Source organism: Rhinatrema bivittatum, chromosome 7 (assembly GCF_901001135.1).
Source record: "Rhinatrema bivittatum chromosome 7, aRhiBiv1.1, whole genome shotgun sequence".
NCBI lineage: Eukaryota > Metazoa > Chordata > Amphibia > Gymnophiona > Rhinatrematidae > Rhinatrema > Rhinatrema bivittatum.
The window spans coordinates 224,139,163-224,166,824 of NC_042621.1; the positions used below are offsets into that span (position 1 = coordinate 224,139,163).

At 45.0% G+C, this 27,662-nt stretch overlaps 2 protein-coding genes across 5 annotated transcripts in view; one reads left to right on the forward strand and one right to left on the reverse strand.

Moving 5' to 3' along the window:
* Positions 1 to 14,749, reverse strand: part of CEP55 (centrosomal protein 55) — a 127,726-nt gene extending 112,977 nt beyond the window's left edge. For 3 of the 4 annotated variants that reach the window (XM_029609900.1, XM_029609897.1, XM_029609899.1), the window contains exons 1-3: positions 14,620 to 14,749; positions 2,723 to 2,917; positions 1,878 to 2,141 (exon numbers count right to left, since the gene is read on the reverse strand). In XM_029609900.1, the coding sequence (XP_029465760.1) occupies positions 1,878 to 2,141; positions 2,723 to 2,905 (447 nt within the window). In that variant the 5' untranslated portion in view covers positions 2,906 to 2,917; positions 14,620 to 14,749. Of the gene's footprint in view, positions 1 to 1,877; positions 2,142 to 2,722; positions 2,918 to 14,302; positions 14,412 to 14,619 lie in introns of those variants that run through there. The other variant, XM_029609898.1, reaches the window with a different exon arrangement.
* A 9,215-nt stretch (positions 14,750 to 23,964) lies between these two features.
* The window catches only part of MYOF (myoferlin), a 386,224-nt gene continuing 382,526 nt past the window's right edge, over positions 23,965 to 27,662 (forward strand). The window contains 1 exon segment of the mRNA XM_029609901.1: positions 23,965 to 24,142. Coding sequence (XP_029465761.1) covers positions 24,055 to 24,142 — 88 coding nt within the window. The 5' untranslated portion in view covers positions 23,965 to 24,054.

A 27,662-nucleotide genomic window follows, 5' to 3' on the forward strand; every position in this document is an offset into this window, starting at 1 on the left:
AGGATGATCTGAAAGGGAATGAAGAATAAAACATACATGATATAGCCACTAATCAAATCCATGGTGTCTGCACCTTGAATACTGTGCACAGCTCTGGTTGATTTAATAAAAAAAAAAAAAAAAAAAAGGATAGAACAGAACTATGTACAGAGGAGAGTAACAAAAATGATAAAGGGGGTAAAAGGCTCCTCTGATGACAGACTATACAGGTTAAGGCTCTTCAGCTTGGTAAGATGGTTGAGGGGGGACATGACAGAAACATAACCTCATCCCCCCCTTCACTTTACATCACCTGCATAGGCTGCTGAGTACTAGCCAACTCAGTGCAGCCTCTGGAAAATCCAGCACAGATTCTTGCTTTGGGGAGGATTGCCTGCAAGGCCCAAGGGATCACCAGAAACAAAACAGTCTACACAAAATGTTGAAAAAAGAATTTATTGCAAAAGGAAAAAAAATAAAATATCCAAGGTGAAGGTAAAGCACACTCCACAAAAATAGTTCAGTTAAAAGAAAAATAAGATGGCTTCTCAGACAGTCCCAAAAGATAAGAACAGTTACTCATTTTTGTATGCCACTTGAATACAGTCCAAATGAAGATTTTTACCCTCTCAATTACCCACTATGGTCTCTTCCTGTTGGAGCCATTGAACAGGGAACTTCTATTCAACCCAGAAGATCAAAAATCTTGGCAGAATATAAATCAAATTCCTCAGAGCAGAATCAAGATTGACACTGCAGAATTCCTTTTAAATTACTGCGCCCTATGAGGCACGTAACAATCTAATACACCCACCATGAAATCTATCCCCTTTGAAGGATGAACCCTCCTAATCAAACATTCCTTAACTCACCCCTCCCTGGACCTCCAATTGCTGGAAATTTCCCAAAAATAAAATATAGCACCATATAGTGAAACAGGACAGAACAGAATAGATAAATACGTGACAATTTAATTGCTTTAAGTCAGAAGCCTCAACTCTTCCATTATAGAAAATAGATGTCCAGAGCTTGTTTTGATGTGGTACGAGGATTACTACAATATGTAAGAAAATAATATTGCAGTGGTTTCCAACTTGTCCTGGGGGGATCCCCAGCCAATCAGGTTTTCACAATGAATATACATGAGAAATGTACATGCAATGAAAGCCATGCATGCAACTCTCTCATGCACACTCACGGTGGATAACCTGAAAACCTGACTAGCTGGGGGATCTCCCAGGACAGGTTTCAGGGCCCCTGCTCTATTGTGTTACTAATTACTTGCTGACAGCACATTCTCTCACCCAATGGCAGGTGTTAAATTTCTGAGCAGCCGGAACAGGTGTACAGAAAAGCAGAAAATACTGCTTTTCTGTACATCTTCCGATTTAATATCGTGGCGATATTAAACTGGAGGAACCAAAAGGTTACAAATGTATGTATTTATTTAATAAACTGTGTTGTCAGGTCAGGTTAGGAAAACAGGCGCTCAATTTTGTGACTGTCTGTTTTGCTAAGCCGTGGGCTCGTAAAATTGAGTGTCCATTTTCCAAACCCGCTGACAGCCACCTCTCCTGGGCTTCTGCTGTTAAGGAGGCGCTAGGAGTGCAATATTGTCCCTAGTGCCTCATTTTTCACATGACCCCTCATTTAAACACAGTTATGCGCACCCAGGAGAAGTGGCTGGGCTCATGTTAGGAAAGCGGGCGCTCAACACAGAGTGTCAGAGTGCTTTTGTGATGCAAATGGACAGTTACACCCAGAGAAGACCCGTCACATTTCAGTCTAATTCCAAAGCAATGCTTAAATTTTAAAAGCAGAGATTCATGAAATATCTTCAGGAAATGTACTTAATAGTAAATAAATGATTTTAAGGATTGTTCTTTATAAACAATTACCTGGGATGACTGGCAAGTAAGGTCTCTGTTTTCAAACTCTTTGCATTTGGCAGTAACTTCAAATAACTGTTTCTTCAAGCTTTCTGTCTCTTTGGACAAGGACTTGTATAGGTCTCCTCGCCTTTCAGCTTCTTGTGTTTTCTCTTCCAGCTGGCAGAGGAGGTTGTCCACGTTTGGTCGGGATTTCAGACTGTGGATCTCCTTGTCCTTCTCTGCAAGCTGCTGACTGTTCTTTTCCTTCAGTGTTTCCAGGGCAAGTATTTTCTGCAGTCAGAAGGGTGGGGGGTACAGAATTACTCAGGACAATCCAGTGATTTTCAGCACACACTCAAATCCAGAAGCAAAAATCAGTCTGACTGAAAAACCATGAGATGTAATCACAGACCCTCACCTTTATGTATGAGGTTAAGGGACCAGAACCAAAAGCCCCCAGAAATGGATCAATGGCAGGCAAAGTCTCCAATCATGCCCAAAATACTACTGGTTTATGAGCATAGTCTACACATTTTTCAGCCATCTGTACTAGAAACCAAACAGAACTTTGAAGGGTGCAGGAGGAGGAGGTTATGACTTGGTAGTTTTCTCCTGCTCTGCTGGGCTTCCACCTTAACTGCAAGCAGGACTGGGATCTGGCACCATAAAGCCTTTGTTTGCAAGTACTGAGGGGGAGTGTCGGGGGTGCTGTGTGAGAACGTAACTCCCTATTTTTTAGTCATTTCAATGTCAACCTACCTCTCTATGAGCTTTGCACCAACTGAGATGCTAAGTGTTGCAAGAGACTCAGGAGAAGAGTGGGTAAACAAATGCTCTTAAAAAAAGAGGGGGGTACTTAATATACACCATACCTCTAAAAACCTGTTTCTTTCTGAATCTGTTACTTTGCCTTTTCCTTTGGTAACTTCCTCCATGGTCTTTCTGAGAGCTGCGTTTTCTTTTCTAAGTTTTTCTAAGTCTGTATCTGATTTGGAGACGCCACTTTTTATTCCCAGTTTATTGGTAATTATTCCTTTGGCAGCTTTTGTTGTCATTTTCGGAGCATTCTAAAAGCATAAAACACAAGTGGATTAGGCCAATGTTATATAAAGCAGAACAAAACTGTTTGCCACAGTTAATACCAGAATTATATTCAATTCTGTTATAATGGATAAGTTACTTACCTGATAATTTCATTTTCCTTACTGTAGACAGATGGACTTGGGACCTGTGGGTTATGCTCCCCTACCACAGATGAAGCAGACATCACAGACTAGTAAAAAACTTGATGAAAGACAGATATCCAGAACTGTACTCAACCAACCATAAACACTGAACTCGAGTAAGAACATAGGTACCCCAATCTCAGGACTAGATGAACACTTACCAGTAATCCCTTGGGATCCAGAGCCCCACAGGAGGACTGACACACTCATGCAAGCAGCTGAAGGTGGGAAGCTGAGTCCATGTGTGTACACTAAGGAAAACGAAATCATCAGGTAATTTCTCCTTTCCTAGCGTGTAGACAGATGGACTCAGGACCACTGGGATGTACCAAAGCTACTCCCGAACAGGGCGGGAGGCTGCCCGCGGTCCAGTCAACATTAGACATGCAAAGGCTGCCTCCTCCCGGGTCTGCACATCCAGACAATAAAACCTGGAAAAAGTATGCAAGGAGGACCATGTCACAGCTCGGCAGGAGACAACAAATGAACCTCCGCCCATGACCCTGCCCGAGCCCTAGTGAAGCTTCCCAGCATCCACGTACACGGCCGTAACCACCTCCTTAATCCAGCGAGCTATTGTAGCCCACGAAGCTGGTTCGCCCTGCTTCTTTTCACCATGAAGGACAAACAGGCAATATGAACTCCGAAAAGGCTCAGAAACCTCCACCCGGCAGGACAATGCCTGCAACTCAAATATGACCCAGGAACAGTCTTCAGGGTTAATAACCACCAGGAAATTGTGCAGCGGTCAAAAAACAGGGCCCGCTAAAAAAAATCCAGCACTAGATTAACACTCCACAACGGAACCAGCAACCACAAGGGAGGCCAAAAGGTGCTTTACTCCTTTCAAGAAACGGGCCATATCAGGATGGGACAAGGTGACACCATTCACCACGCCTCTGAAACACGCAAGAGCCGCAACTTGAACTTTCAAGGAGTTAACAACCAATCCTTTAGTCAACCCATCCTGCAAAAATTCCAAAATAAGCAGGATCTTAACAGACTGAGGAAGAACACTGCACTCAAAACACTCTCCAGACGCGCACATACACTAGAGAAGTGGAGAACGTCCGAGCATGGAGCAAGATAGCAATTACCACTGCAGAATATCCACGCTTCAACAGGTGAGCCCTCTCAAGGGCCAAACTGTAAGACAGAACTGAGCCAGATCCTGATGAATAACAAGCCCCTGCCGTAACAGATCCATGGGCAGAGGAAGACGAAGAGGGTCCTCAACCAGAAATATCCGCAAGTCTGCATACCACGGACGCCTGGGCCAATCTGGAGCCACCAGGAATACTAGCCCCCTGTGGACCTCGATTCTGTGAATGACCCAGCCCAACAAGGGCCACAGAGGAAAGACATAAAGCAAATGTCCTCCGTCCAAACCTGTACGAGAGCATCGATACCCAGGGACCACAGATCTCTCCTGCGACTGAAGTGAGGAACCTTCACACTGCGAGAAGTCGCCAGCAGTTCTAGGGAAGGAAGGTCCCAGCAAACCACTATCAGCTGAAATGCCTCTGCTGACAACACCCATTCTCCGGAGTCCAAACTCTCCCTGCTGAGTCCACTCTTACTTTGTCGTTTCCTGAAACGCTGAAGAAAGATCTGAATATGACACAAAGAAAAGATAAGTACTCCTGAACAGAAATTGCATAAATAGTAAACATCCCATATCAAAACAGCACCAACTTCCAGCAAACTAACCATTTCAGTTTCGCCTTGTAAGGTATTACACTAGGCTTTAAAACTCCAATACTCCTCCTATTAGGAAAATGGATCAAGCCAGGCTGCTTTTTAGCGCCCTACACAGAAACTACATGCCAGAAGAATATCACCTCAGTCACATGTGCAGACCCTCCACCTAACAAAAAAAAAAAGAGATCATAAAGCATAAATAGAAACATGCAGACAAAAAGCGAACTGGAAACAAGCCAGAGAAACTGTATGCAGTGTAACAAAAGAAAAAGAGAAACATCACCAGTCCTCATAAAACAAAATCAAGAAAAATAAAATCAATAGCAGTAAATCCATACTAACAAAAAGATCAGATTATTTCAAAACAGCTCATGAATGGAATATCCAATAATTAAAAACTCATAAAAAAATTTCTAGATTCCAATAAAATATTTCAAAATAGCAGGCACAAAGACCCAATAATGAAAAATAATGATAAAAAATGCTTTGCTCTGCATACCCGGGAATGTTTGATATCTAGGTGCCCTGAGATTGTTTTGAATTAACAGGAGGTGAGATGGTTTGCTTGCAACTTTCTTCTATCACACACACATGCTCGCTCTCAATCACACATTTACAAGTGCTGTCTTCACACACACAGGCTTTCAACACACACTTACATACATGCTCTCTCTCTCACTTATACACGGCCTCTATCAAATACTCTCACCCTCACCAGCTCTCAGTCACACAGGCAAATGCTCTTACTTATACACACAGGCTCTTAATCATACAAACACATGCTCTCACACATACAGATTCTCAATCATATGCTTACATTCATGCTCTCATACGCACAGGCTCTCTCACACACACACTTACATATACAGGCTCTCAATCATTCACTTACACGCTGACTCACACACACATGCTTACTTGCTCACTCACTATCTCGCCCCCACCAAACTAGCAGCAGCAGCAGCCTCCTCTACTTCCAGCTCTCACAGCCTTGAGAAAGGAGTCCCATCGGCCGCTGGGGCTGATGTTGCTCCTCTTTTGCTCTACACCATGCTGCTCATTCTTCAGGCAGCGCCTCTTCTTTGGGCCAATGCTGCCCGCACTAGTATGGTCTCTTCTTCCCGCATGTGCGGCCGCTGCATACCACTTCCTCTTCCGGGCCGCAGGTGTGGGAAGAGACCTTGCTGGTGCCGCTGACGCCAGCTCTCCTGCTGCCAAGCTATCAGCATTTTAAACCCAGGCGGAAAATAAGTTCCTATTTTGCTGGGGCAGGGGGAGCAGCTGGGCCAGCACGGGACTGGGAAGTGTGGCAACACACCTGCGTGTGCTTGCTGACACACACGTGCCACTGTAGTGCCGTTGTCAGACATCATGTGGACTGCCTGCCCCAGAAGCCTGTGGCTGAACTGCAAGCATGCCAGCCTGACCGCTCAGGCTTCCAGGAGACTGATGTTCTAGAGAGCCTCTTAGGCCGTCCAAACGCCCCTAGGCAGTTAGTTCCTGACAGCGAGCTCCCCAACCTTGGAGACTCGCATCTGTCATGAGAACCAACCAGTGTGGGGAGGACAAGGACATTCCTAGCCTCAGATAAACTTCCTGCATCCACCACTGTATGTGACAGACTTCCATCGGCTAGTGGAGCCGAACCAAATAGTCCTGAGACTGGGTCTCAGGACTATTCATATGCAGTGAGCATATGAAGAGGATGCATATGAGCCCTTGCCCATGCCACCACTTCCAGGGTTGCTGCCATCAAACTGAGCACCTGTAGATAGCTCCACACTGTCAGGCAGATAGTGTTCACCAACTGATGCACCCGAGACATCAATTTTTGGATCTGTGCATCCGGCAGAAAGACTTTGCAGAGCCTCGTGTCGAATCCAACTCCCAAATACCCCGACTGAGAAGGTCCGAGACTGCTCTTGTCCAGGTTCACCACCCAACTGAGCTCCCGCAGCAGGGAGATCACCTTGTTGGTCACCCGGCTCGAATCAGCCAGCTGTCCAAGTACGGGCTGCAACAACCACCATGACTTTGGAAAATGTTCTTGGGGTGGTGGCCAAACCAAAGGGCAGCACCTGAAACTGATAATGGTGACCCAGCACCACAAAGCGCAGAAAATGTTGGTGCTCCAAACAGATGGGACTATAAGGTAAGCCTCGGACAGATCCAGGGAGGTCAGAAATTCTCCCAACTGTATGGCCATTATTACAGAGTGCAAGGTTTCCATGCAAAAATAAGTCACCTACAGATGACTGTTGACACTCGAGGTCCAGGATGGGACGAAAGGAACTTTCCTTCTGGGGCACAACAAAATTAATGGAATAGCATCCCGTATTTTTCTGAGACGCAGGCACGTGAACCACAGCTCACAACTGCAAGAGCCTCAGAAGCAAAGACTCCACTGCCTGCATCTTCTGCGGGGAGTGACAAGCAGACATCATGAACACGTCCAGAGGAATGCTGTGAAGTTCCAGTGCATAGCCTTCCTTTATTACTTCCAGGACACTGAGCCAACGTGATCGCGACCCACCTCTGATAAAAGATAGGCATCCCCCTATCTCCTCCTCCCGAAGGTGGGTCGGCAAACCTTCATTGGGAAGCTTGGGACTGGCCGCCACCCGAGCTCGCTCCTCTCTTGGACTGACGGGGACGAAAGAACAGAGACCTACCAAAAGGCCAAGTCCTCCGAAACGTCTGATTCCTGTAAGGAAGAAAACACTTTGAGCCTCCAAGACGACCCCTCACAGAAAAGGGGGCGCTATAATTGCTAATCCTCTGGTACCTGGGGAACTGGAGATTCACCCCATTTCCTGGCCAGCTTTTTCAACTTGCTCCCAAACAGGAGCCTTTAAAGGGCATTTTCATAAGATTAGCCTTGTAGACTACATCAGCTGACCAGTTTTGCAACCACAGTTGATGTCTGGCTGCCACCACCGAAGCCACTCCTCTGACTGAGGACCAAATCACGTCTGCCAAAAGGCAGCTGCAGGTTCCATAACTGCTCTGGAATGTACCCCCGAATCATCCACCACTTGAGAGAGAAGCAAGCAAGAATGTGCACAAGAGCACAACATGAAGCAATCTGTAAAGTCATTGCCATCGCCTCAAAGGCTTGCTTAAGAATAGCCTCAATTCTTCTATCATGTACATCCTTCAAGGCCACTCCTCTCTCTATGGGGATAGTCATTTGCTTAGAGACAGGCACATACCAGTACATCCACTTTGGGAAAACGCTCTCTCACAGCCTGATCCAGGGGGTACAGGCCTTCCAGTGTCCGATCCCCTTTAAAATTTGCCTCTGGGGTGTCCCATTCCATTAATCAATTCCTGATGGCATCCATCACAGGGATAAAACAAGGGGCTTTACGTAAGGAAAGCCAAATGGAATTCTTCCTCGGCTCAGACATGGCATCTGAACCAGAGACACCCAGCTCTATCAAGGTCTGGGAAATCAGGGCCAGCAGTTCATCTCTATGAAAGAATCGCAACATGGTTCGATACGATTCCAGCCTTGGAGGAATTTCCCCATCTTCCAGGGAATCAGGATCAACCTCATCAGTGCCATCCAGATTCCTGTTGGGAACACCTGCAGGGAGCAGAGGCGACCTCCGGCACCTAAGCATAGGACTGGAAGAGGGAGGAGCCACCGACTGGACAGGCATGTGGGAAGCAGAGGACTGCACCTAAAGAAAAGCTTGTAAGCATGCCAAACATCTAACCGCTTGAGCTCCTTCACATGTGGAATGGAGGCATTTACAGATGGAAAGGCTGGAAACTCCACCGTCTGGTTCACATGAAAAGCAGAAACCACTTTAGGAAAAAAAGAAGGCATCGTTCTCAACAAAACCCCCAAATCCGAAATTTGAAGGAAGGGATCCTGACAGGACAAAGCTTGCAACTCTGAAATCGCTACTAGAAAAACTACTTTGAGAGTCAAGTCTTTCAGCGTCATTCTCCGGAGAGGCTCAAAACATGCTGCGCACAAACCTCGGAGGACCAGATTAAGGTTCCAGAATGGACAAACTCTCCTGACTGGAGGTTGCAAATTTCTTGTTCTTCTGAGAAACCTGATAACATCCGGATGAGCTGAGATAGCGGAATCCCCGATCTTGCCACTTGAACTCTAAGGAGCTAAAAGATAAGCCTTTAGTGAAACAGTCTTGCAGAAAGGAAAAAATATCGGGAATAGAGGACTGGAGGGCATGGATTCCATGAATAGCACATCAGGACTCGAACACTTTCCATACTCTAACGCAGGGGTGGGCACTTCCGGTCCTCGAGGGCCACAAACCAGTCAGGTTTCAAGGATATCCCTAACGAATATGCATGAGAGAGATTTGCATGCACTCTGCCTCAGTTGTATGCAAATCTATGTCATGCATATTCATTAGGACATCCTAAAACCGACAGGTTTGTGGCCCTCAAGGACTGGAATTGCCCACCCCTGCTCTAACGTAAGCCAGATTAGTGGACTTTCCCCTGGCTTGTAATAAGGTGGCGACGACAGATTCCGGATGACTTTTACACCTCTCAAAAGCCAAGCCTCTAGACAAAAGTGATCGGCCTGGTCTGAAAATATGGGACCCTGACGAAGAAGACCCTTCAGATGACCGAAACGAATCGGGCCACCACCGCCAAGTTTTTGAGATCTGCGAACCAAGGATGCCATGGCCACTCTGGAGCAAACAAGATCACTTCTCCGTGATATTTCTCTATTTGACACAAACACCTTGCCCACTAATGACCAGTGGGGGGGAACACAAAGTAGAACCCCGAGGACAAGGCAGACCTAGGGTGTCGACGCCTTCAGTACCATGCTGTCGCCTTCGTCTGAAGAATTGAAAACGCTTTGGCATTCTGACAAGTTGCCATTAAATCCACGTGAGGAGACCCCCCTCAATAACCTCTGATGAGCTGCATCGTGGCATCTGACAATTCCCACTCGCCTGGTTCTGAGTCTGATTTAGGAAACCCACTTGCACATTTTTGACCCTGGCTATGTGAGACGCAACTATTCCCTCTACGTGGGACTCCGCCCAATGAATCAAGGCTCATGCTTCCCGAGCTGACTGACTCTTGGTTCTGCCCTGCCAACTGATGTACGCCACTGTTGCATTTTTGGAAAGAATCCGCACTGAGCGCCTTTTTACCAATGTTAAGAACTCCTTCAAGGCTAAACGGACAGTTCTGATCTCCAACCGGTTGATAGCCATGCAGATTCCCTCACAGACCAGATATCCTGGACTGATTGATGTTTACAAACCGCTCCCCAGCCAGAGAGACTGGCATCGGTAGTAACTATCACCCTGTCCGAAACTTCGAGGTCCATCCTGCAAAGAAGATTGGGGGTCTGAAGCCACCAAGATAGACTGTCTCTGGATGCACCCTCAAGGGGTAACGACAAGTGAAATTCCTCCGAGATCGGCTTCCAATGTACCAAAAGTGCCCTTTAGAATGGCCTCATATGGAAAAAAGCCCACAGAACCAATTCCAACATTGAAGTCATGGAGCCTAGAACCTGTAAATAATCCCACACTTTGGGAACTCGCAACTTCAACAACTGGAGGATCCGATTCTGCAGACTGAGCACTCGTTCCTCTGAAAGATACACCCTGCCAAGTAGCAAACAGAGCACCCAAGTACTCCAAAGACTGAGTCGGAGACAAATGACTTTTTGCCAGGTTTACTATCTAGCAAAGAGACTGAAGAACCTCTAGAACTCTGCTGATTGACTAAAGACAGAGAGCTTCCTATTTTGCCCTGATAAGCCAGTTGTCCAGATATGGGTTCACCAGGACTCCCTCCTTCCGAGGTGCCGCTGCCACCACTATCACCTTGGTGAAGGGTGCGTGGGGCTGTGACTAGTCCCAAAGGAAGGCCCGAAACTGAAAATTTTAGCCTAGCACCATGAAAGAGAAAGCATTGGGAGTCTAGGTGGATTGGAATATGAAGATAGGCCTCCGTGAGATCTAAGGAAGCCAAAATTTCCCCTTGCAAACAGCTGCTATCACGAAACGCAAGGCATCTATCCGGAAGAGAGGAACTTTGAGGGCAGCACTCACCTTCTTCAAATAGAGGATAGGACGGAATGTGCCCTCCTTCTTTGGGATCTCAAAATAGATGGAGTAGTGCCCCATGCAAACCTCCACAAAGGGGACAGGTATCACCGCTCCCAAGCTCTGGAGACGCTCTAGGGTGTCCTGCACTACCAACTGCTTGCTCATTGGACCGCATGGGGAAATTAGAAAAAGTTTGTTAACGGGTTGAGCAAATTCTAAAACGTAGCCGTCTTTTACCACACTGAGAACCCACTGGTGCTGCGTAATCTTGGCCCACTTGTCATAAAATTGAGTCAAGCGACCTCCTATAATAGGAACAACCCAGTGGACTGGCCTCGCCTCATTGTGAGGACTTGCCACCAGTCACAGATCCTCTTGTGGCCCCCCAAAATGGCAGTCGGGCCCCCCAAAAGAACTGCCCCCAAGGCTGCCTTCGAGTAGAGAATGGTCTCAGAGGCAAGAGGGACCCTCGCTAGCCTTGATCTCCTATTAAAGCAAAACAGACTCCGAACCTGAAAGAATCTCTTAGTTTTAGGCTTATCTTTGGGTAAATGGAGAGGTTGGTTATCCCCAGAGATTAAATCAGCTGTTCGAGGTCTTCCCGAAACAAAAGGCAACCTTTGAAAGGCAAGGAGCCCAACTACATTTTTGAGGAGACGTCCGCAGACTAGTTACGCAACCAGAGTAATCTCAGGCCACCACCGCCGAAGCTATAGCCCTAGAGGACATACGCCCCGAAAGTCACAGCCGCCTCAACTCGCTCGGCTGTGTCTGCGTATTAACCTGCCAACGGAAGGTCCTCCTGCATCTGCTACACCCAGCGGAGGCATGCACGCTGCATGAAGCTTGAACAAATCGCTGCAAGTAACCACAAAGCTAAGACCTCAAAAATCTGCTTGAGGTGTACTTCTGATTTGCAATCTTGCATATCCTTCAACGCCTCGGAACCAGTCATGGGCACAGTGGTTCTCTTAGTCACCGCGGACACTGCCGCATCAACCTTCAGGAGAGCAAAACATTCCAAATCCTCCTCAGGAAGTGCATAAAGCTTCCTCATGGTCCTAGCAACTGTCAGACCAGCATCGAGCGTCTCCCATTCCGCATCTACCAACTTCCTAACCAATTTATGGAATGGGAATCCATCAATGACCAGGTTCGCCCCCTTCTGAATCTGTATCACCCTGTGGCATCTTAACTCCTAACACTTAAAAAGTTAACGGGAGCAATACCTCCAGTTCCTCCCTCTTGAACAAGCGGACCTCCTTCGGGTCCTCAGACCCAGGAGTAGAGATCCCCAGGTCGTCCCCTAGACTCGTAGCACCGAACCTGCCGGTGTTCCCTGGACAGGCTCCTCCCCTATATCTCTGGGAACCTGTTCAGACCCATCAGAGCCAGATCCTGGGTAATCAATTAGTCTGTGACCCAGGGTCATCACGGACCTGCTAAGCTGGATCGGACCAGAACCAGCCCCCGTGGATCTACCCAACTGAGTCTGAATAGGAGCAGCCGCAGCTGCTCCACTGGGCTGTGCCTGAACGGGCCAGGCCAAAGTCTGTGTACAAGAGGGCTGACTGGCCAAAAATGCATCATGGAGCAATAGCACAAATTCTGGGGAAAACAAACATTCTCCCTGCCCCAGCCCCCGCAGGGCAAACGACAGGAACAGGCAAAACTGCGGCTTCATCCTCCCCCAGGCCCCAACCCCCAGACCAACAGCAAAAAATCGGACTGGGCCAGGGACAAACACGGAGGACCTTCCCCAACGGCACAGGAACAGCCGCCAAAACATTGAAGATGGCCATCGTTCCCGCGCCTTCTGAGGAAGAACCAGCACAAAGGACAGAGCCCCGGCTGAAATTAGCACAGCAATTGCCCAAGCCACGTTGTTTCACGGGCAGCGGAGCCCCGGAGGAGCCCTCCCCACCCTCTGAACAAGACGCACAGAGACTTGCACGATTGAGCTGTGATCACGCTGAGCCACATGCCCTGCATGCGCCACCATGGGCCATGCTGGGGAAGAGGAGCCAACGAAGGGAAACTGAGCAAGACTCACTAAACTCGTAGTAAAAATGTCCAAATGTCCCCTGACCTTACCGGCAAAATGAGAAGGAAGTCGCCCACACTGCGGTGTTGCTGCATTTTTTTTTTTTTTAATTGAAAGCTTTACCAGCAACAGACATAGTCAAAGCCCAAACTAAAAAGGAACAGGAAGTCTCAGGAACAGGGGGAACTCAAAACAAAAAAAACCCTTAGAGCCTGCAGCCGCCTGAGGGATCTGGACAATCAGATGTACACCCCACGGGCGCACAGACGGGCACACAAAAGGGTGACAACCCCCGCCTGTCCACCTCAACCAGACGGGGTAGGACCCACAAAGAATCCTTCCCAGGAGAAAGGCTTAAAAGAGCAGAGTCCTGCAGATTTCACACCCTCTGCTATCTGCTGGAGACAGAGAAATACTGAGGAACTGCAGGTGGCACTGGGGTTTATGAGGCAGTGTCAGTAAAACTTTGTCTCCATCTGCTGGCAGGGATGAATAACCCAGGAATCTGGGCTGATCCAGGTACGTACAAGGAACACATCTTATATTGTTAAGAACAACCACTGATAATTCCACTACTCTAAATGAAGGAATGGGGGCAATCACCTAAAAAGGAGCAGACTACTTAAAGCTAACCTAGACTACCAGAATGCATGCACTAGAGCATTTACCAAAAGGAGAAATGTTGCACTCACTCAGAGTGACAAACAGAAATGCAGGGTGTGTGTGTGTGGGGGGGGGGGGGGGGGGGGGGGGGTAATTTTCCCAGGCTATTTTTCCATGGAAAAATTGTACATTTCCAAAAATTTCTTTCAGAAAATGTATTAGTAACAATACAATTTTAGGCAACATTGCCCATTTTTAATTTGTAACTGTCTTTCAGGATATTATCCCTAGGAAATAACCTCACACAAGTGTCATTTCTTTTTCTGAATGGGAGATTCTATCCCCCAGATCAATATTTCTCAAGCTGGTACTGGAGTACTGCAAAGCTAGTCTAGTTTTCAGAATTTCATCATTCGTTTCAAGCTCTTCCAGTCAGAGAGCTCAAGGTGTGTTACAAATACGGTGGACTAAATGCCAGAACCTCAATGACTGTGCATGTGCTGCCTTCATTGCAGCATACCCCGAAAACACGTACTGGCCAGGGAGCTTGAGAAATATTGCTCCAGATCCTGGATCCCTGCTCTCCTACTCTTCCTGACCCATTTCATTACGCCTCATATCCTGCTACTAAAGAGATGTCATCTATATAACACCTGGCTCTTTCTTAAACAGAGGGAATAACCATGGTTCCTTTATATGGTGAATGAATTAGAAGTCTCGGAAGCCCCCTGTTGAACTGAATACTCTTATTTAACCCTGTCGCCTCGCCTTCTCGAAGGGGATCAACCTTCCCAACTCTAGAAAACATTATCCCCCTACCCCCGCTTCGATGACGGCGAGGGGTGGAGAGATAAAAAGGGGAACTGGATTCAGATGAGCAGCGGAGCATTCAACACCGGTCACCAGAGGCGCACTCCGCCGACAGCTCCTGCACTTTACCGGCAAGTAACATTCACGCATTCTTGTACGTAAAGTCGCGCCCCTCGCTTTCCTCAACCACTCTCCTATCCCAGCTAAAAGCTACAACAGGGGATGCATCGAGGAGATAAAAGGGAAAAATAATACACGTCCCGCTCGCAGGACCCACACCCATAGAAGAAGAAAGCAATACTCAGCTATTAGCATCGCGCACTCACCAAGCTCAATAATTCCCTTCCCCGCCCGGTGTCTTCATTTGAAAGCTCCTTTCAGTTTCCGGGAGTTTGAAACCCGCGGCGAGGAAATTGTCGTTTCCGCTTCCCTTTGCGTCATCACGGAGGGAAGCGGGGTGGGGAAAATGGAGGAGGCGTCGAGATGCTACTGCGCTTGCGCAGGTTCGTTCCGCACAAATGGTCGGAGCAGTGCTCTTTTAGTAGTTGCTGAGAGTAGAAGTTGTTAAGGTTGGATACAGGATTTAGGCGCTGACTTTGTGATCTGATCTTACTGCTATAGAAACGTTGTGTAATGCCAAAATATCAATTTGCATTATTGCTGTCTTTCTTTCTTGGTTTCCTTGTTTATACTAATTCAACTCTAAACTAGTTCAACTCTAAACATTCCTCGAACCCCAAAGAATACCCCAATGAACAACACAAATAATACCCCAAAGAACTCATCAATTCAATTCAAATCCTTGGCAGTCCTTGTGCCTATGTTTTTATGCCTTTGCCTACATTAGGCTATATATTGTATCTATGTTATAATCCCCATATATCTATTTCCAAGTTATTTCTTCCTGTTCATTGTAAGACAATTACTTGTCACTGTTAAAGTTTAAAATGTAAACCGAATTGATCAGTAATTCTGTTATTGGAAAGTCGGTATAGAAAAGCTATAAATAAATAAATAAATAAATAAATAAATAAAATAGTTACTTTCTCAGCCTTTTCTATTTGAGCATCTTCCCAAGCCACTGGCACACAGAGTTCCTGCAAAGTATCTCACTCAACAGAGAACAGCCCTGTTTCCTGCTTCAGCCCCTCTTGCCAGGCAGTCTCCACGGTTGAGTGACTTAGAGGCTAGAGCAGAGAAGAAAAGAGGCACTCTCTCCCTATTCCAGCCCCTCTCTGTCTCACAGATACAAACGGGGAGGGGAAGAATTTGGAGGGAACAGAGAAGATTAGACTAAAGAAGAGCTAACCTACTTTGCTCCCTAATCCAACCCTCCCTTCAGGTTGTTTTTGCTCCTCTGGGATGCAGGAGTAGGGTGCCCTTTTGGAAATAGTGCCTGTAGCTCAGGCCATATTGACCAATGTCTATAGGCTAGCTACAGCTGTGACCATAGCACATATACACTATTCTCTCCCATTTCCTGCTGTACCTCTGTCTCATCCATACTGAGCCCCTGCCCTCCTCATTCAATTAGCTGCTGTACATCAAAATTCTGCCCTCCGTTGGGAGGGATGTGCTGGAGTAAATTTACTCCGGTGTGTCCCCAGTGGATGGCATCATTTCAAGAAGAAAGAAGACAAAAGACGTCTGAAGAGGACCGCTGAGGCCTGGACCTGACCTTGGGCGAGGTCCAGGGTCAGGTGTCGGGGCCAAGGCCTAGACATCGGGACCTGGTCTCCGAGTTGGGCCCTGGCATCAGGTTTCAGACTCTGGACCCGGCTCTGGTGTCAGCACCAGACCTTGAAGCATGGGCCTTGCACAGGACCTAGGCCGAGGTCTCAGCAATCTACTGCGACCTAAGCCTGTGCAAGGGTGAGGCTTTGGATCCCCTCTGGATCTTGTAAGTGAGTGCTGAGGAGGATCCTGGCCATGGGGACCAAAGGTCCTTTTTTTTTTCATGTTTATATTTTTTTAATGAAATAAAACATAAAACCAAATGAAATACGTGGGGAACCTCAAAATGAAAATAGAAACAAAATTTTTACTTCTTCCCACCACTATTTGCTATGTATGAGCACACAGGGCTTTGCTTGATGACTTTGTTGGCTAGTGACTGAAATTTCAGGTATCAGAGAGCAGTGGAGAGAGAGAGAGCCTGAGGCTCTGGGGTGGCACACATAGTAGTTAACTATTTATACTCTCCACGCCTCTTCCCTCTCCCCATGCCCAGAGGTGTAGTTATTTCTGGCATTAAAAGAATGCGATAGCACCCCTCATTTTCATTAATCCTGCCCCTTTGAATAAATTTGACAAATTTGCATTTGCACTGCAATAACTCTCACTTGCGTTATGGCGTTATTGTGGGCGTTAATGCCATAACGCATTTTGATGAATGACCCTGAAAGACAGTTAAAGAAATAGTGGGAGTAGCTTAAACAGGATTTTTAGCCAGTAGGTGCTCTTCCTCTAATTTGTTTAAAACTTTAATGGCTTGCCACATGGTTAATAAGGACTATCAGGATGGGCTATTGGTCAGCCTGGACTCGGAAAAGGCTTTTGACTGGGTTGAATGGTCATTCATGTGGTGGGTTTTATCTCAGTATAATTTTGGGGAGCAATTCTTGATTTGGATTTGTCTCCTGTATGCAGAACCTCAGGCGCAAATAATGGTTAATGGGGCTCTGTCAGAGGTTTTTCATCTGAATAGGGGAACCAGGCAGGGGTATCCCTTTATTGCCATTGCTGTATATTCTGTCATTAGAGCTTCTGGCTATTAAGCTGCGAGCCTCTTGAGGCATTTCAAGGTTTGAAATTTTGGAGCAAATATATCAAGTTGTGTATTTGCAGATGACATGTTGATGTTTGTTGGCAATTTGAGGGAGAGTCTTCCCATTATTATGGAGAATATGCAGTTGTTTGGATCTTTTTCAGGATTAACAATAAATTGCAGTAATTCGGAGGCCAATCCCTTAGATCCCGGTCTGCTGAATAGATGGCAGGGGGACTTTCCTTTGAAGTGGGCAATGGATTCCGTCCGATATTTGGGCATATAGTTGGCTCACTCAGTACAAGATCTTCATCATTTGAATGTTACTAACACACTAGGGAAATTTAAAGCATTGCTCCCTAAATGGATGTATTATCCACTCTTGTTAATGGGTAGATGTGCTGTGATTAAGATGGTGATTTTACCTAAGATGTTATATTGTTTGCAAATGTTGCCGATGTGAATGAAGGAGAAAGATATTAGGCAATTTAAATCGGTGATTATGGGTTTTATTTGGAGCAATAAACGGGCTAGGCTGTTATGGAATCTGCTCCCCAGAGGGGCGGAGTTAGCAATCTGTTGTAAATCACCCTGCCAAAGGGGAGGAGTAGCAATCTGTTATAAGTCCGCTAGGGAGTAGCAGTCTGTTATGGATCACCCCGCCAAGGAGAGGAGTTAGCAATCTGTTCAATGCTGCTCCCCCAAGGGGAGGAGCTAGCAATTTGTAATACTCTGTAGGCGGAGTTAATGATCTGTTGTGGGTTGGCTCCCACAGAGTGGCAGTCTCTATGATACCGCTCAGCAGTGTAAGGAATAAACACTTAATGTAAATTGGAGAATCCTTGGGCCAATGGCAGATGACAGCGCCCCCAGGAGGATATCCTGAGAGGGACCACCAGCTAGGCTGGAGTATGGAGACAAACACAGATAGTTCTTTATTAGACAGGAAGTAGAACCATCAGAGGTGGCAGTAGTGAGCTGATGTGCCCGGCAGGGCTGAAGTCCCTCAGATACTGGAATTGCGATCTCTGGGTTGCTGAGCTGTAGAGAGAGACTATAGGGAGTGAATAGACAGGGTATGCAGGATACATAACCAGTAGTAGATGATACACTCGCAATCGTAGATAACTGTAATGGCTTCTATGCAACAGAGAGCCTTCAGTATATTCAGGAACAGGAGCCGAAGGCAAGTACTAGTTCCTATATGCAGTTTGGAATGAGAACTCACAATATCTGTATATGAGATGGCTTCTGGAATAGAAGAGTCTTTGGAGGGTTTTAGGAACAAAAGCCCTCATGGAGCGAGTACTGGTTCCTATCTGCAATCTATAATAGTAATGCACAAGATATAGGTATGTGATAGCTTCTGAAATAGAACAGTCTGTGAAGGTTTAAGGAACATGGGCCCTCGTGGAGCGAGTACCGGTTCCGATCTGCAATATGAAATAGTAATGCACCAGATATAGTAGGTATGCGATAGCTTCTGAGATAGAAGAGAGTTTTGAACGGTTTTAGGAACATGGGCCCTTGTGGAGCGAGTAGCGGTTCCTTTCTGCAATAATGACTCACGATCTCCGTACCTGCGATAACATTTAGACAGAAGGGAGTCTTCGGAGATTAGGAACATAGGCCCTCGTGGAGCGAGTACCGGTTCCTATCTGTAATAGAACTCACAGTGTTACGTCTGCAATCGCTTCCAGGCAGTAAGGAGTCTTCTGAGCATTCAGGGACGTAGGCCCTCGAGGAGCGAGTACCGGATCCCTTCTTTAGCAATCTGAAATCAAGAAGAGAGAGCAGGGCCTCTGAGGAGCGGGTACCCCTTGGTAAGTTTGTGGAGGCAGAGCAGCAGAGAAAGAATTCCCCTTGCTAAATTGATTCGTAGTTGCAAGCAAAGACCTTTTAAGTTGGAAGTGGATGACGTCACTACGGGGGGACGCCCCTGAGGTTCATGCCCTTGCTGGTACAAACTCTGGAGCGCGCCCTTACATCATCAGGAACATGGCGGATCCGCAGCGTCAGGCCAGCCCGGGGATTCCAGGGAGAAGCGGCGAGGAGAAGCCGGGGCAGCATCTGACTGGCAGACCTGAAGGGAGTTGCCACAAAGGTAGAGAGGGTGGAGCGAGGGCGAGAACAGGCACGAATGCTACATAGGCTCAGATTGGATGTATTATGCATCGATAAGTAGCAGTGTGGGGGTTAGCCTTACCGGATTTGCGTGTTTATAATGTGGCTTGTCTATTCAGTTACATCCAAGAGCATGTTTCAGGACAAAGTAAACTTGAATTAGATGGGTTGATGGAAGAGTAGACGTAGCCTCACAAATTAATTAACCATTTGCATTGCCCGAAGCAGGTTGTGTGTGGGTTGCACCTTTCTAGTTTTTGGTTTATTGCACTATAGAAGGCATGGAAATGGTGGAAGGTGCTTATATATAAGAGTGGTGGTGTTTCCTTGTTCCTGTTTGTAGGGAATAGAGAGTTTCCCAAAGGGTTGGAAAACTCAATTTTTCATAGCTGGAAGAAGAATGGGCTGTGTTGTCTGAGGTAACTGATTGATTCAGAGATGAACTGCTTATATTCCTAACAGCAGTTGCAAGAGAATTGGTCTTTAGCCGCTAAGTATTTTTATGGCTGTTTACAGATGCATTACTATTCTTTTTCCGAGGATGAAGAGACATTTATGAAAATTCTTCCGAAATTTAATAAAATTGGTATTTGGGTCCCTTTTCTAAAGACATCTCTTGCAAAAGAGCACCTTGTCAAATTGTCTGGACTTTGGGAAGCAGACCAGCAGATGGATATACTAATTGTTAGGAAAGCTCTGTAATAGAGCAGGGAATTAGCAATCTGATGTAAATCTGCTGTTAGTTAGACTGCGGAGTAGCAATCTATTATTAATGTCTCCTAAAGAAGGAGGGGTCAGCAATCTTGTAGAGTCTCAGATATTGTCTTGCTAAGGAGTAGCAATCTGTAATGAATCTGATATAGTTGTGGGTGGATCCCCAGGAGGATATCCCGAGAGGGACCACCGGCTAGGCTTGAGTATGGAGACAGACACACATTAGTTCTTGTTTTTAACCTACAAATGCATATTAATGTTAGATTTGAACCGCTTAACAGTTTCCTAAACAACATATAGGTTTAACTTAAACACATAGCTTATCGTTCTAAAATATGTTACTGTACTATGATGGCACATGTTTAATTTGTAATCTATACCACTTGTAATTTTCTTTATCGTGCCTTTCTGTAAACCGTTGTGATGGTTATCTAACTTAACGACGGTATAGAAGAGTTTTTAAATAAAATAAATACATTTAAAAAAATAAATAAACAGGTTGTTGAAACCACCAGAGATGGCAGTAGTGAGCTGATATGCCTGGCAGGGCTGTAGTCCCTCAGGTAGTGGAACAGCGATCCAGGATGGCTGAGCTGTTGAGAAACTGTAGAAAGTGAGTAGGCAGAGTTCATGAACAGAACTAGAATACTAAACTCACATAAGGTCTCAAGGAAGCTCAGGAGCTGGAAAGGTTTAGGCCCTCGAGGAGCGAGTACCTGGTTCCAGGGAAAGCTCTGAGAGAGCGATGGTAACTCACAATTGTTTGTAGCAGCGATAGCTTCCAACCAGTAGAGAATCTTCAGAGTGCCCAGGAACATGGGCCCTCGAGGAGCGAGTACCGGTTCCTATCTGTAATCTGAAAGTAAAGAAAAAGAACGAGGCCCCCGAGGAGCAGGTACCTCTGGTAAGTCCGAGGAGGCAGAGTAGCTTGGACAGCCGAAGCGAGTCCCCTTGCTAACTCAGTTAGATAGTGAAATAGAGACATTTAAATATTGGAAGCGGATGATGTCATCTCAGGGGGATGCCCCTGAGGTTTGCGCTCTTGCTGGTACTTCAATCAGCGCGCGCGCCCTAGGTCTTCAGGTAACATGGTGGATCTGCAATGTCGAGCCAGTCTGGGAACGCCGGAGGGAGACGGCATGGAGACGCTGCAGCAGCCAGCCGTCCATCAGACCCGGAGGGAGTCGCCACAGAGGTAAAGAAGGCGGAGTGAGGACTCCGAGCAGCAATGGTCGCAACACTAATTGAAGATATGGTAGTGGTGTGTAGGTGCTGATTTAGGTATTTGAAAGCAGTGAGTCTTAGAGAAGTTCAATTTAGAGTTCTGCATCATATTTATCTTATGCTGGAAAAGGGGATGTGGATAGGTCTGTGGGATTCGGAAATGTCTCACATGTAAAATTCACAAAGGGGATCTCTGTTACATTTTTGGAATGTCATAAAATGTAGCCCTTTTGATACAGAAACATAGAAATGACAGCAGAAGAAGACCAAACGGCACATCCAGTCTGCCCAGCAAGCTTTCACACTTGTTTTTCTCATACTTATCTGTTACTCTGAAAGCTGAGTTCAGGGCCCTTATTGGTAATTTTTTGGTTCAAAGGCCCTTATTGGTAACTTTTTGGTTCTAATTTCCTTCCACCCCCACCATTGATGTAGAGATCAGTGCTGGAGCTGCATCAAAGTGAAGTATCAAGCCAAGTAGTAAGGGGTAGTAACCGCCACAATAAGCAAGCTACTCCCATGCTTATTTGTTTACCCAGCCTGTGCAATTTAGTCCTTGTTGGTTGTTGTCTGAATATAGATCCTCTTTTCTTCATCCCCCCTGCCGCTGAAGCTGTGAGATGTGCTGAATATGTATTCAAAGTGGGTACAAATCTTAGAGTTTCTTGGAAGAATTATGGGGTTCTCTCTTGATTGCGCTGGCAAAATGATTAATCTTAATTTGTTTGAATGGGATAAGAGTTGATCGACTGGAAGCACAACATTTTTGAGTGTCACCTTTACTATAGCAAAAAAAGTGATTTTTTTCTCATGGAAGGATGAGATGGCTCCAATTAGAACTTGATGGCTACTCACTCTTTACTGGAGATGTTAAAACAGAAATCTGTTGTTGATCCTAAAGCTATGCGAGCCTAAAGTGGGTATTTTTTAGTGTGGGGAAAAAAGTGAAACATGTATACTATAGAACTTTTTAGTATACACTACATTGGGGAATTTCTGCAGATTCAGGATGGTAGAGTGGGTGACTGGTGTGAAAGATAAGGCTGGGTCTGAATGGGGGATAAACAAACTTGCCTTGGGGGGGGGGGGTTTGGATGCAACTGTATTTAGTTATGATCTATGTCTCTGGGAAAATTTATTGTGATGTATATTACTGGATCCTCGGGCAAGTGTTGTGTATACCTCTTTCACTGCAATAAAGAGATTGTTAAAAAAAAAAAAGACATTGGTCCTTTACGGCAGTGTGCTCCCTGTGGCCCTTTATGTGAAATGCAGGCAACTCTAAGGTGTGGGTGGACACATAGCAGATATTACTCCTGGTGATATTAGAGACAAATGTACATATACAGAATGGGGATAAGATTCGGTTGTAGAACAATTGGGCGGGAGGGGATTTAAACCCAACTTCTACACCAGCTGTGCTACTGCCTCCAGCTGATTTATGTCTTCTGCTGGTGTAGGACTGATTATACAGACAAGACACATTTTTAACTTTCAGTGGTCATAATTGTATTATATAGCAATTGCTATTGATTAGTCTCAATTTTATGGTTTTGGGGTTTTTTTTAAATAATTTTTTTTTTGTTTGCTTCATTTGTGGCCTTTTTAGGCTTAGCTGTACCTGGCATTTTCCTGGACCCAAAATATCAAAATCTCTTTAGTAATGTGATCTTTTATGTTGATGTTCAATATATTATGACACAAGAATTTTCTAATTTGTGAATGCTTTAAACTGAATAGTCCAATAAACGTACCCCTCATAGTCAACTCTTCTTATAGAAACATTTTTGTATATAACAAAATTGTGGTCACTTGTCTGTAGACCAAAAAGGGGAAGAAAGGGTTTGGAACGGCAGTTTATCCGACCAGATGTCTTGAATAAAGCAAAATGGATGACAATTTCTATTTCGCACAGTTTCAGAAGTTCTAGAACATATTGAATGTATATTATTTTCAGTTGTTGTGAAGTCCATTTATTATAACTATATTTTCTTTATGTCATTATGGGACCCTTTTTGCCAAGGGATTTCTGGCATTTTCTGTCTTGGGAAATGATTTGTCAGTAGTGATCTACATGGCCTTTGAAATCGTGTCAAGGTCAGCTTCAACCCCCCCCCCCCCCCCCCCCCCCGTTTAACTAAGCCAAGCAATTATTTTGCTTTCTCTCTCTACGAAGGTCGCTGTCTGATTAAGAGAACGCCTTCTGGGGTGTAGAGGAGAGGGTCTGCGTTCTACATTTAGCCTAACGTGGTCCGTGCAAAATGGGCCTCCTTTCATTATTTGTGGAGTAAATGTCAGGTCAAGCAGACGACTGCCTGAAGTTTTTCTTTGAAAACAGACAGTTTTAACATTCAGAGGGAAGCCGGCTCTGCTTGAAGGAGTTGGCAGGGGAGCACTTTCGTTCTCTTTCTTGCTGCCAGGTAATCACGTTTAATAGGCGCACACGGGGCTTTAGTGAAAATTAAAAAAAAAAAACCAAAACAAAAAAACTTTTGCGAATTGAGAGAAATAATCAAGTTCGGATAGCACCGATAAAATAGATGTAACGTGTACCAGCTTGTACTGTTAACTACATTTACGTTTTATTATTAAACAAAAAGACCTCTGCGATGGCCGACTGTGTGTCTGCAGGAGTTTTGCGATAGACTGGAAACTCCTCTTTATGCCTGCTCTGAGGCTTCTCGAGGGCTTAGTAAATTACAGGCTGGAACCTGTGGAGCGGCGTCAGAGCTCGGGGTGTCGGCTTTCAGCTCTTGTAATTCTATAGCCTTCAGTCAGGGGTGCTGCAGCCCCCTCGTGTCCCCAGCAGAGGGCGCAGTCGTCTGGCCGGAGTTTGCAGCCCATCGCTGGCAGGGCACTCGCTCCGCACCTTCCCACCTCAGACTGCCGTGCTCTCCGTTCTCTCCGGCCGGCTCTTCCACCTTCCGCAGCCATGCTCCGAATAATTGTAGAATCCGCCGCGAATATCCCTAAAAATAAACTGGGGAAACCTGACCCAATTACTACCATCGTCTTTAAAGGTAAGGAAGGGCTCCTTACTCTTTTTTTTTTTTTTTTGCCAGCCCTGACGGAAAGCCAATTTCATATTTGTGTTCCGTGACCATGGTCCTAAATGTACATTAACTTAATAATCGGGAGTAAAAAATCCTCTGAATCGCGACTGCTTATGTTGAATTTGGCAATATCTTTTGACTTTTCTCAGAACTACTTAGGGTGGCTAAGCTATGGAGAGGGATCTGGGTGGAGTTCAGGTCTCTAACTTGGAGTTGTTGAACTGACAAGGGCACCGCGGTATATATATATATATATATATATATTGTTTTTTAATCGATCTGTGAAAGTGTTTTGGGTTTTTTTTCCTTCCTAAATTCATAAATTATAAGTGTGACAATATAACTGGAATTATGTAGGCAGCATTCGGACAAGCTGATCCTTGGTTAATTCTGCATGGATTGGATGAGTGGAATAGAACTTTGGAAAGCTAGTAAAAACATCTTGAGCTACTGTGATTAGGAGACTGATTGATTTCACCTTGATTTGGATGTAGAAAGATAAACAGATTAGTAGAGTGACAGAAGTGTATTCTATTTAATGTAAATATAAGGATACTTCTGTTTTAATCGTATATATGTAACTTATGCAACCACACCACTAAAGTATCTAGTCCTTGTTTTGCTAAATATCTGTAACGTAGAAATGGAGTCGGTATACACAAGAAACCAGTGAAATGTGGGGATTTAGAAACCCGCCAGAGACTGAGGTAAAATAGTTTAGCAATTGTTCATTATAGTAAATCTAATGAAGATTAATTAATTGTGTGCAATGAAAGCTGTTTTAATGCTTAAAATGTTCTAATCTAGTTAATTCAAAACTGGGGTGAGTTGGGTGCTTTTGGAGAGCCTGTTTTGACCACATCCATCCCTGCAGTGTTCATTGCAATTCGCACGGTTTGTAGCCTTGGCTCGGGGGATGCCATTGTCCGGAACAGCCCAGAGCTGGGACTCACCTTGCCAGTCAGGTTTTCAGGATATTGAAAATGAATATGTATTGGCTGCAAATCTCTTATGCATATTTATGCTGGAACCCGACGGGGCTGAGAGCCCCTGGAGTGTCAAAACATGCTCTGTCTAGATAGATTTTGAGATGAATTGACAGAAACGTTTATGGAATTTTCTAGTTATTGTGGAAGAGAGCTTTTGTGAGTCTCTAAAGAGTTGCCTCAGTTCGGCAGAATTCTTGAGCTGTGTAAATATCTGGAGGTAGTCAGCCCTTGGTGTTTTCTCTCATGTGGCAAATAACACATGCGCAGCTGTAGATGTATTTTTGGTTCTGAATTGTGGCAATATAATATAAGTAACACTAAATAACAGCTGATTAAAGACAAAAATGGTCCATCCAGTTTGTCCAATTGAAATTCCTCCACCTTGGGTAGATGCTCATATAAAAAAATCCTGTGTGCATTGCAACCCAACATTCCTCCCCCTTTTCTAGTCTCTTGCCTGTCCTTTCAACCCTATTCCCACCACTGCCCCCCCCCCCCCCCATATCTAGCCAAGCATGCCCAAAATCTAACACTGGTGGCTTCCACCATTTCAAGACTCGCTATCTTCAGCTTTGCTTCTTATAAAACCAATATTTAAGCCAACATCTGGCCCCCTTCTGTGACTTATTACCAAGCTTTGTAATAAATCCTCTCACTAATGCAGGTTAGTGAGGCTGTAGGTAAAAAAAACAAAACAAAAAAACAAACCAGAAAAAAATCTGGTGTCCATAGTAATTGAAGTTTGCATTTTAACCATGGGCTCTCCATGCAGGTCACGTCTGTCTGCTTGGAAGCCTCTTGCTGCTGCCGCACTGCTGTTTGTGCATACTTTTTTATGATCGTATCCAGATTTGGCAAGAATACAGGCTGTTTTGAATCTGGTGCTCGCTGAAGTCAGTGATATTTTCCATTAGCTTAATGGTGTGAACTTAAAGTTCATTTGCATCTTAGATCTAGATGAAAGGACACTTTTTTTTTTAATTTACTTTTTTTTTTTGCTCATTTCCCTTGCTTTGGAAGAATTGTGTTAAGATTAATTTAGTTGCTAGTTTGTTTCAACAGGATGTACATAAAAATGCTCGCCAAACAAAAACCCTGATTAGTCCTCTTAAACCTTTTTTTTTCTCATAACTCTAAAACATACATCCTGATGTGAACAGCTTTCAACTTGCATTGTTCTGGAGTACTTATTTTTCCTGCATAACTTTCCATTTAATCACAAATTACTTTGTCCATGGGGCTGTCTGAGCCTTGGTGATAAACACTGCAGGGTTGATTTGGCTGAAGCAGCTGGCTTTGAAAATAGACCGCAGATGACATTTTTTCCTGTATCCTTTGAGAATGTTATGCCAGAACATCAGCATAAAACAGGAAATCGGGGTTTTTTTTTTTCCCAAAGCAAACTTTAAAAGTGTGATTATGTAAAAACATTTCAGTTCCATTTTTAAACAATTCTAGTTACAAGTTTGAAGTATTCTCTATAGGAATGTAAGGAGATAAGGGAGACTCTTGACCTTTTAATTCCTGGGCAGTGGTTCCTCCTATGTTCCAGAAGTAAAAAAAAAAAATTATATCCTCCCAGGATAAGGGGGTAAACTGCACAGTATGGCCGATACTACCATAAGAAGCTTGCTGGGCAGGCTGGATGGACCATTTTGGTCTCTTTCGGCCGTCGTTACTATGAGACTGCCCAGTGCCCCAATGAAGATATACCCCTAACTAATGCAGTGAGCTACCAAGAAGGGCATACCGGTAATTGTCAATTGAATGGCCAAATGAAATGATCAAGTTGTTTAACAGTCTGTGTTCCCAGGATGAGAACTTGGTCAGAGCCATGTTAAAAAAGTCCCTCATTTACGTGTGGTTTGCCTGTCTTTATGCATGTAGCATATTGGAAAGAAATCTGTTTTTTTTAAGTGGATTAGCTTTAATAGTGTCTGTCCATCAGCTCCCTAAAAATTGCTAGTACTGTATTCTTACATTTTATTTTCTGTAGAAAGGGTTTTTATAGAGCACCTCCAAGTGACATTGTATACATCTGAATTACACAAGGATACCATTTTTATTGTCATCATGGCCTTGCTGCATTCTTATGTCATTTTTTAAAATCTATTCTGAAGCTATATGAAGTTGCCTGATCTAAAATATGAGCATTTAGGGAGTAGTCAGGCAGCCTGGGTGTGAAATTACCTGTTTCATGCCTTCTGGGGATGTAGAAGTAGTTCTTATTTTTTTTTTCTCTACTTCCTTTCATTCTAGTAACACTGAGCCCTTTATTTTAATCTGTATTCACTTACATATGTTCATTTAAGAATTTGGTTTTTATATATATTTCTATAACTGCAAAAGGTTTTATGTATGGAGCAGGACTGGGGGCGGGGCTGGCTGCCCCAGTTGTCAAGTCCAAGGAGGCATTTTACCTACGGGCATAAGCATATAAGGCCCTGCTCCGATGACTAATGGCCAGTGCAGCAGAGATCAGCCCTCTGCTCCTTACT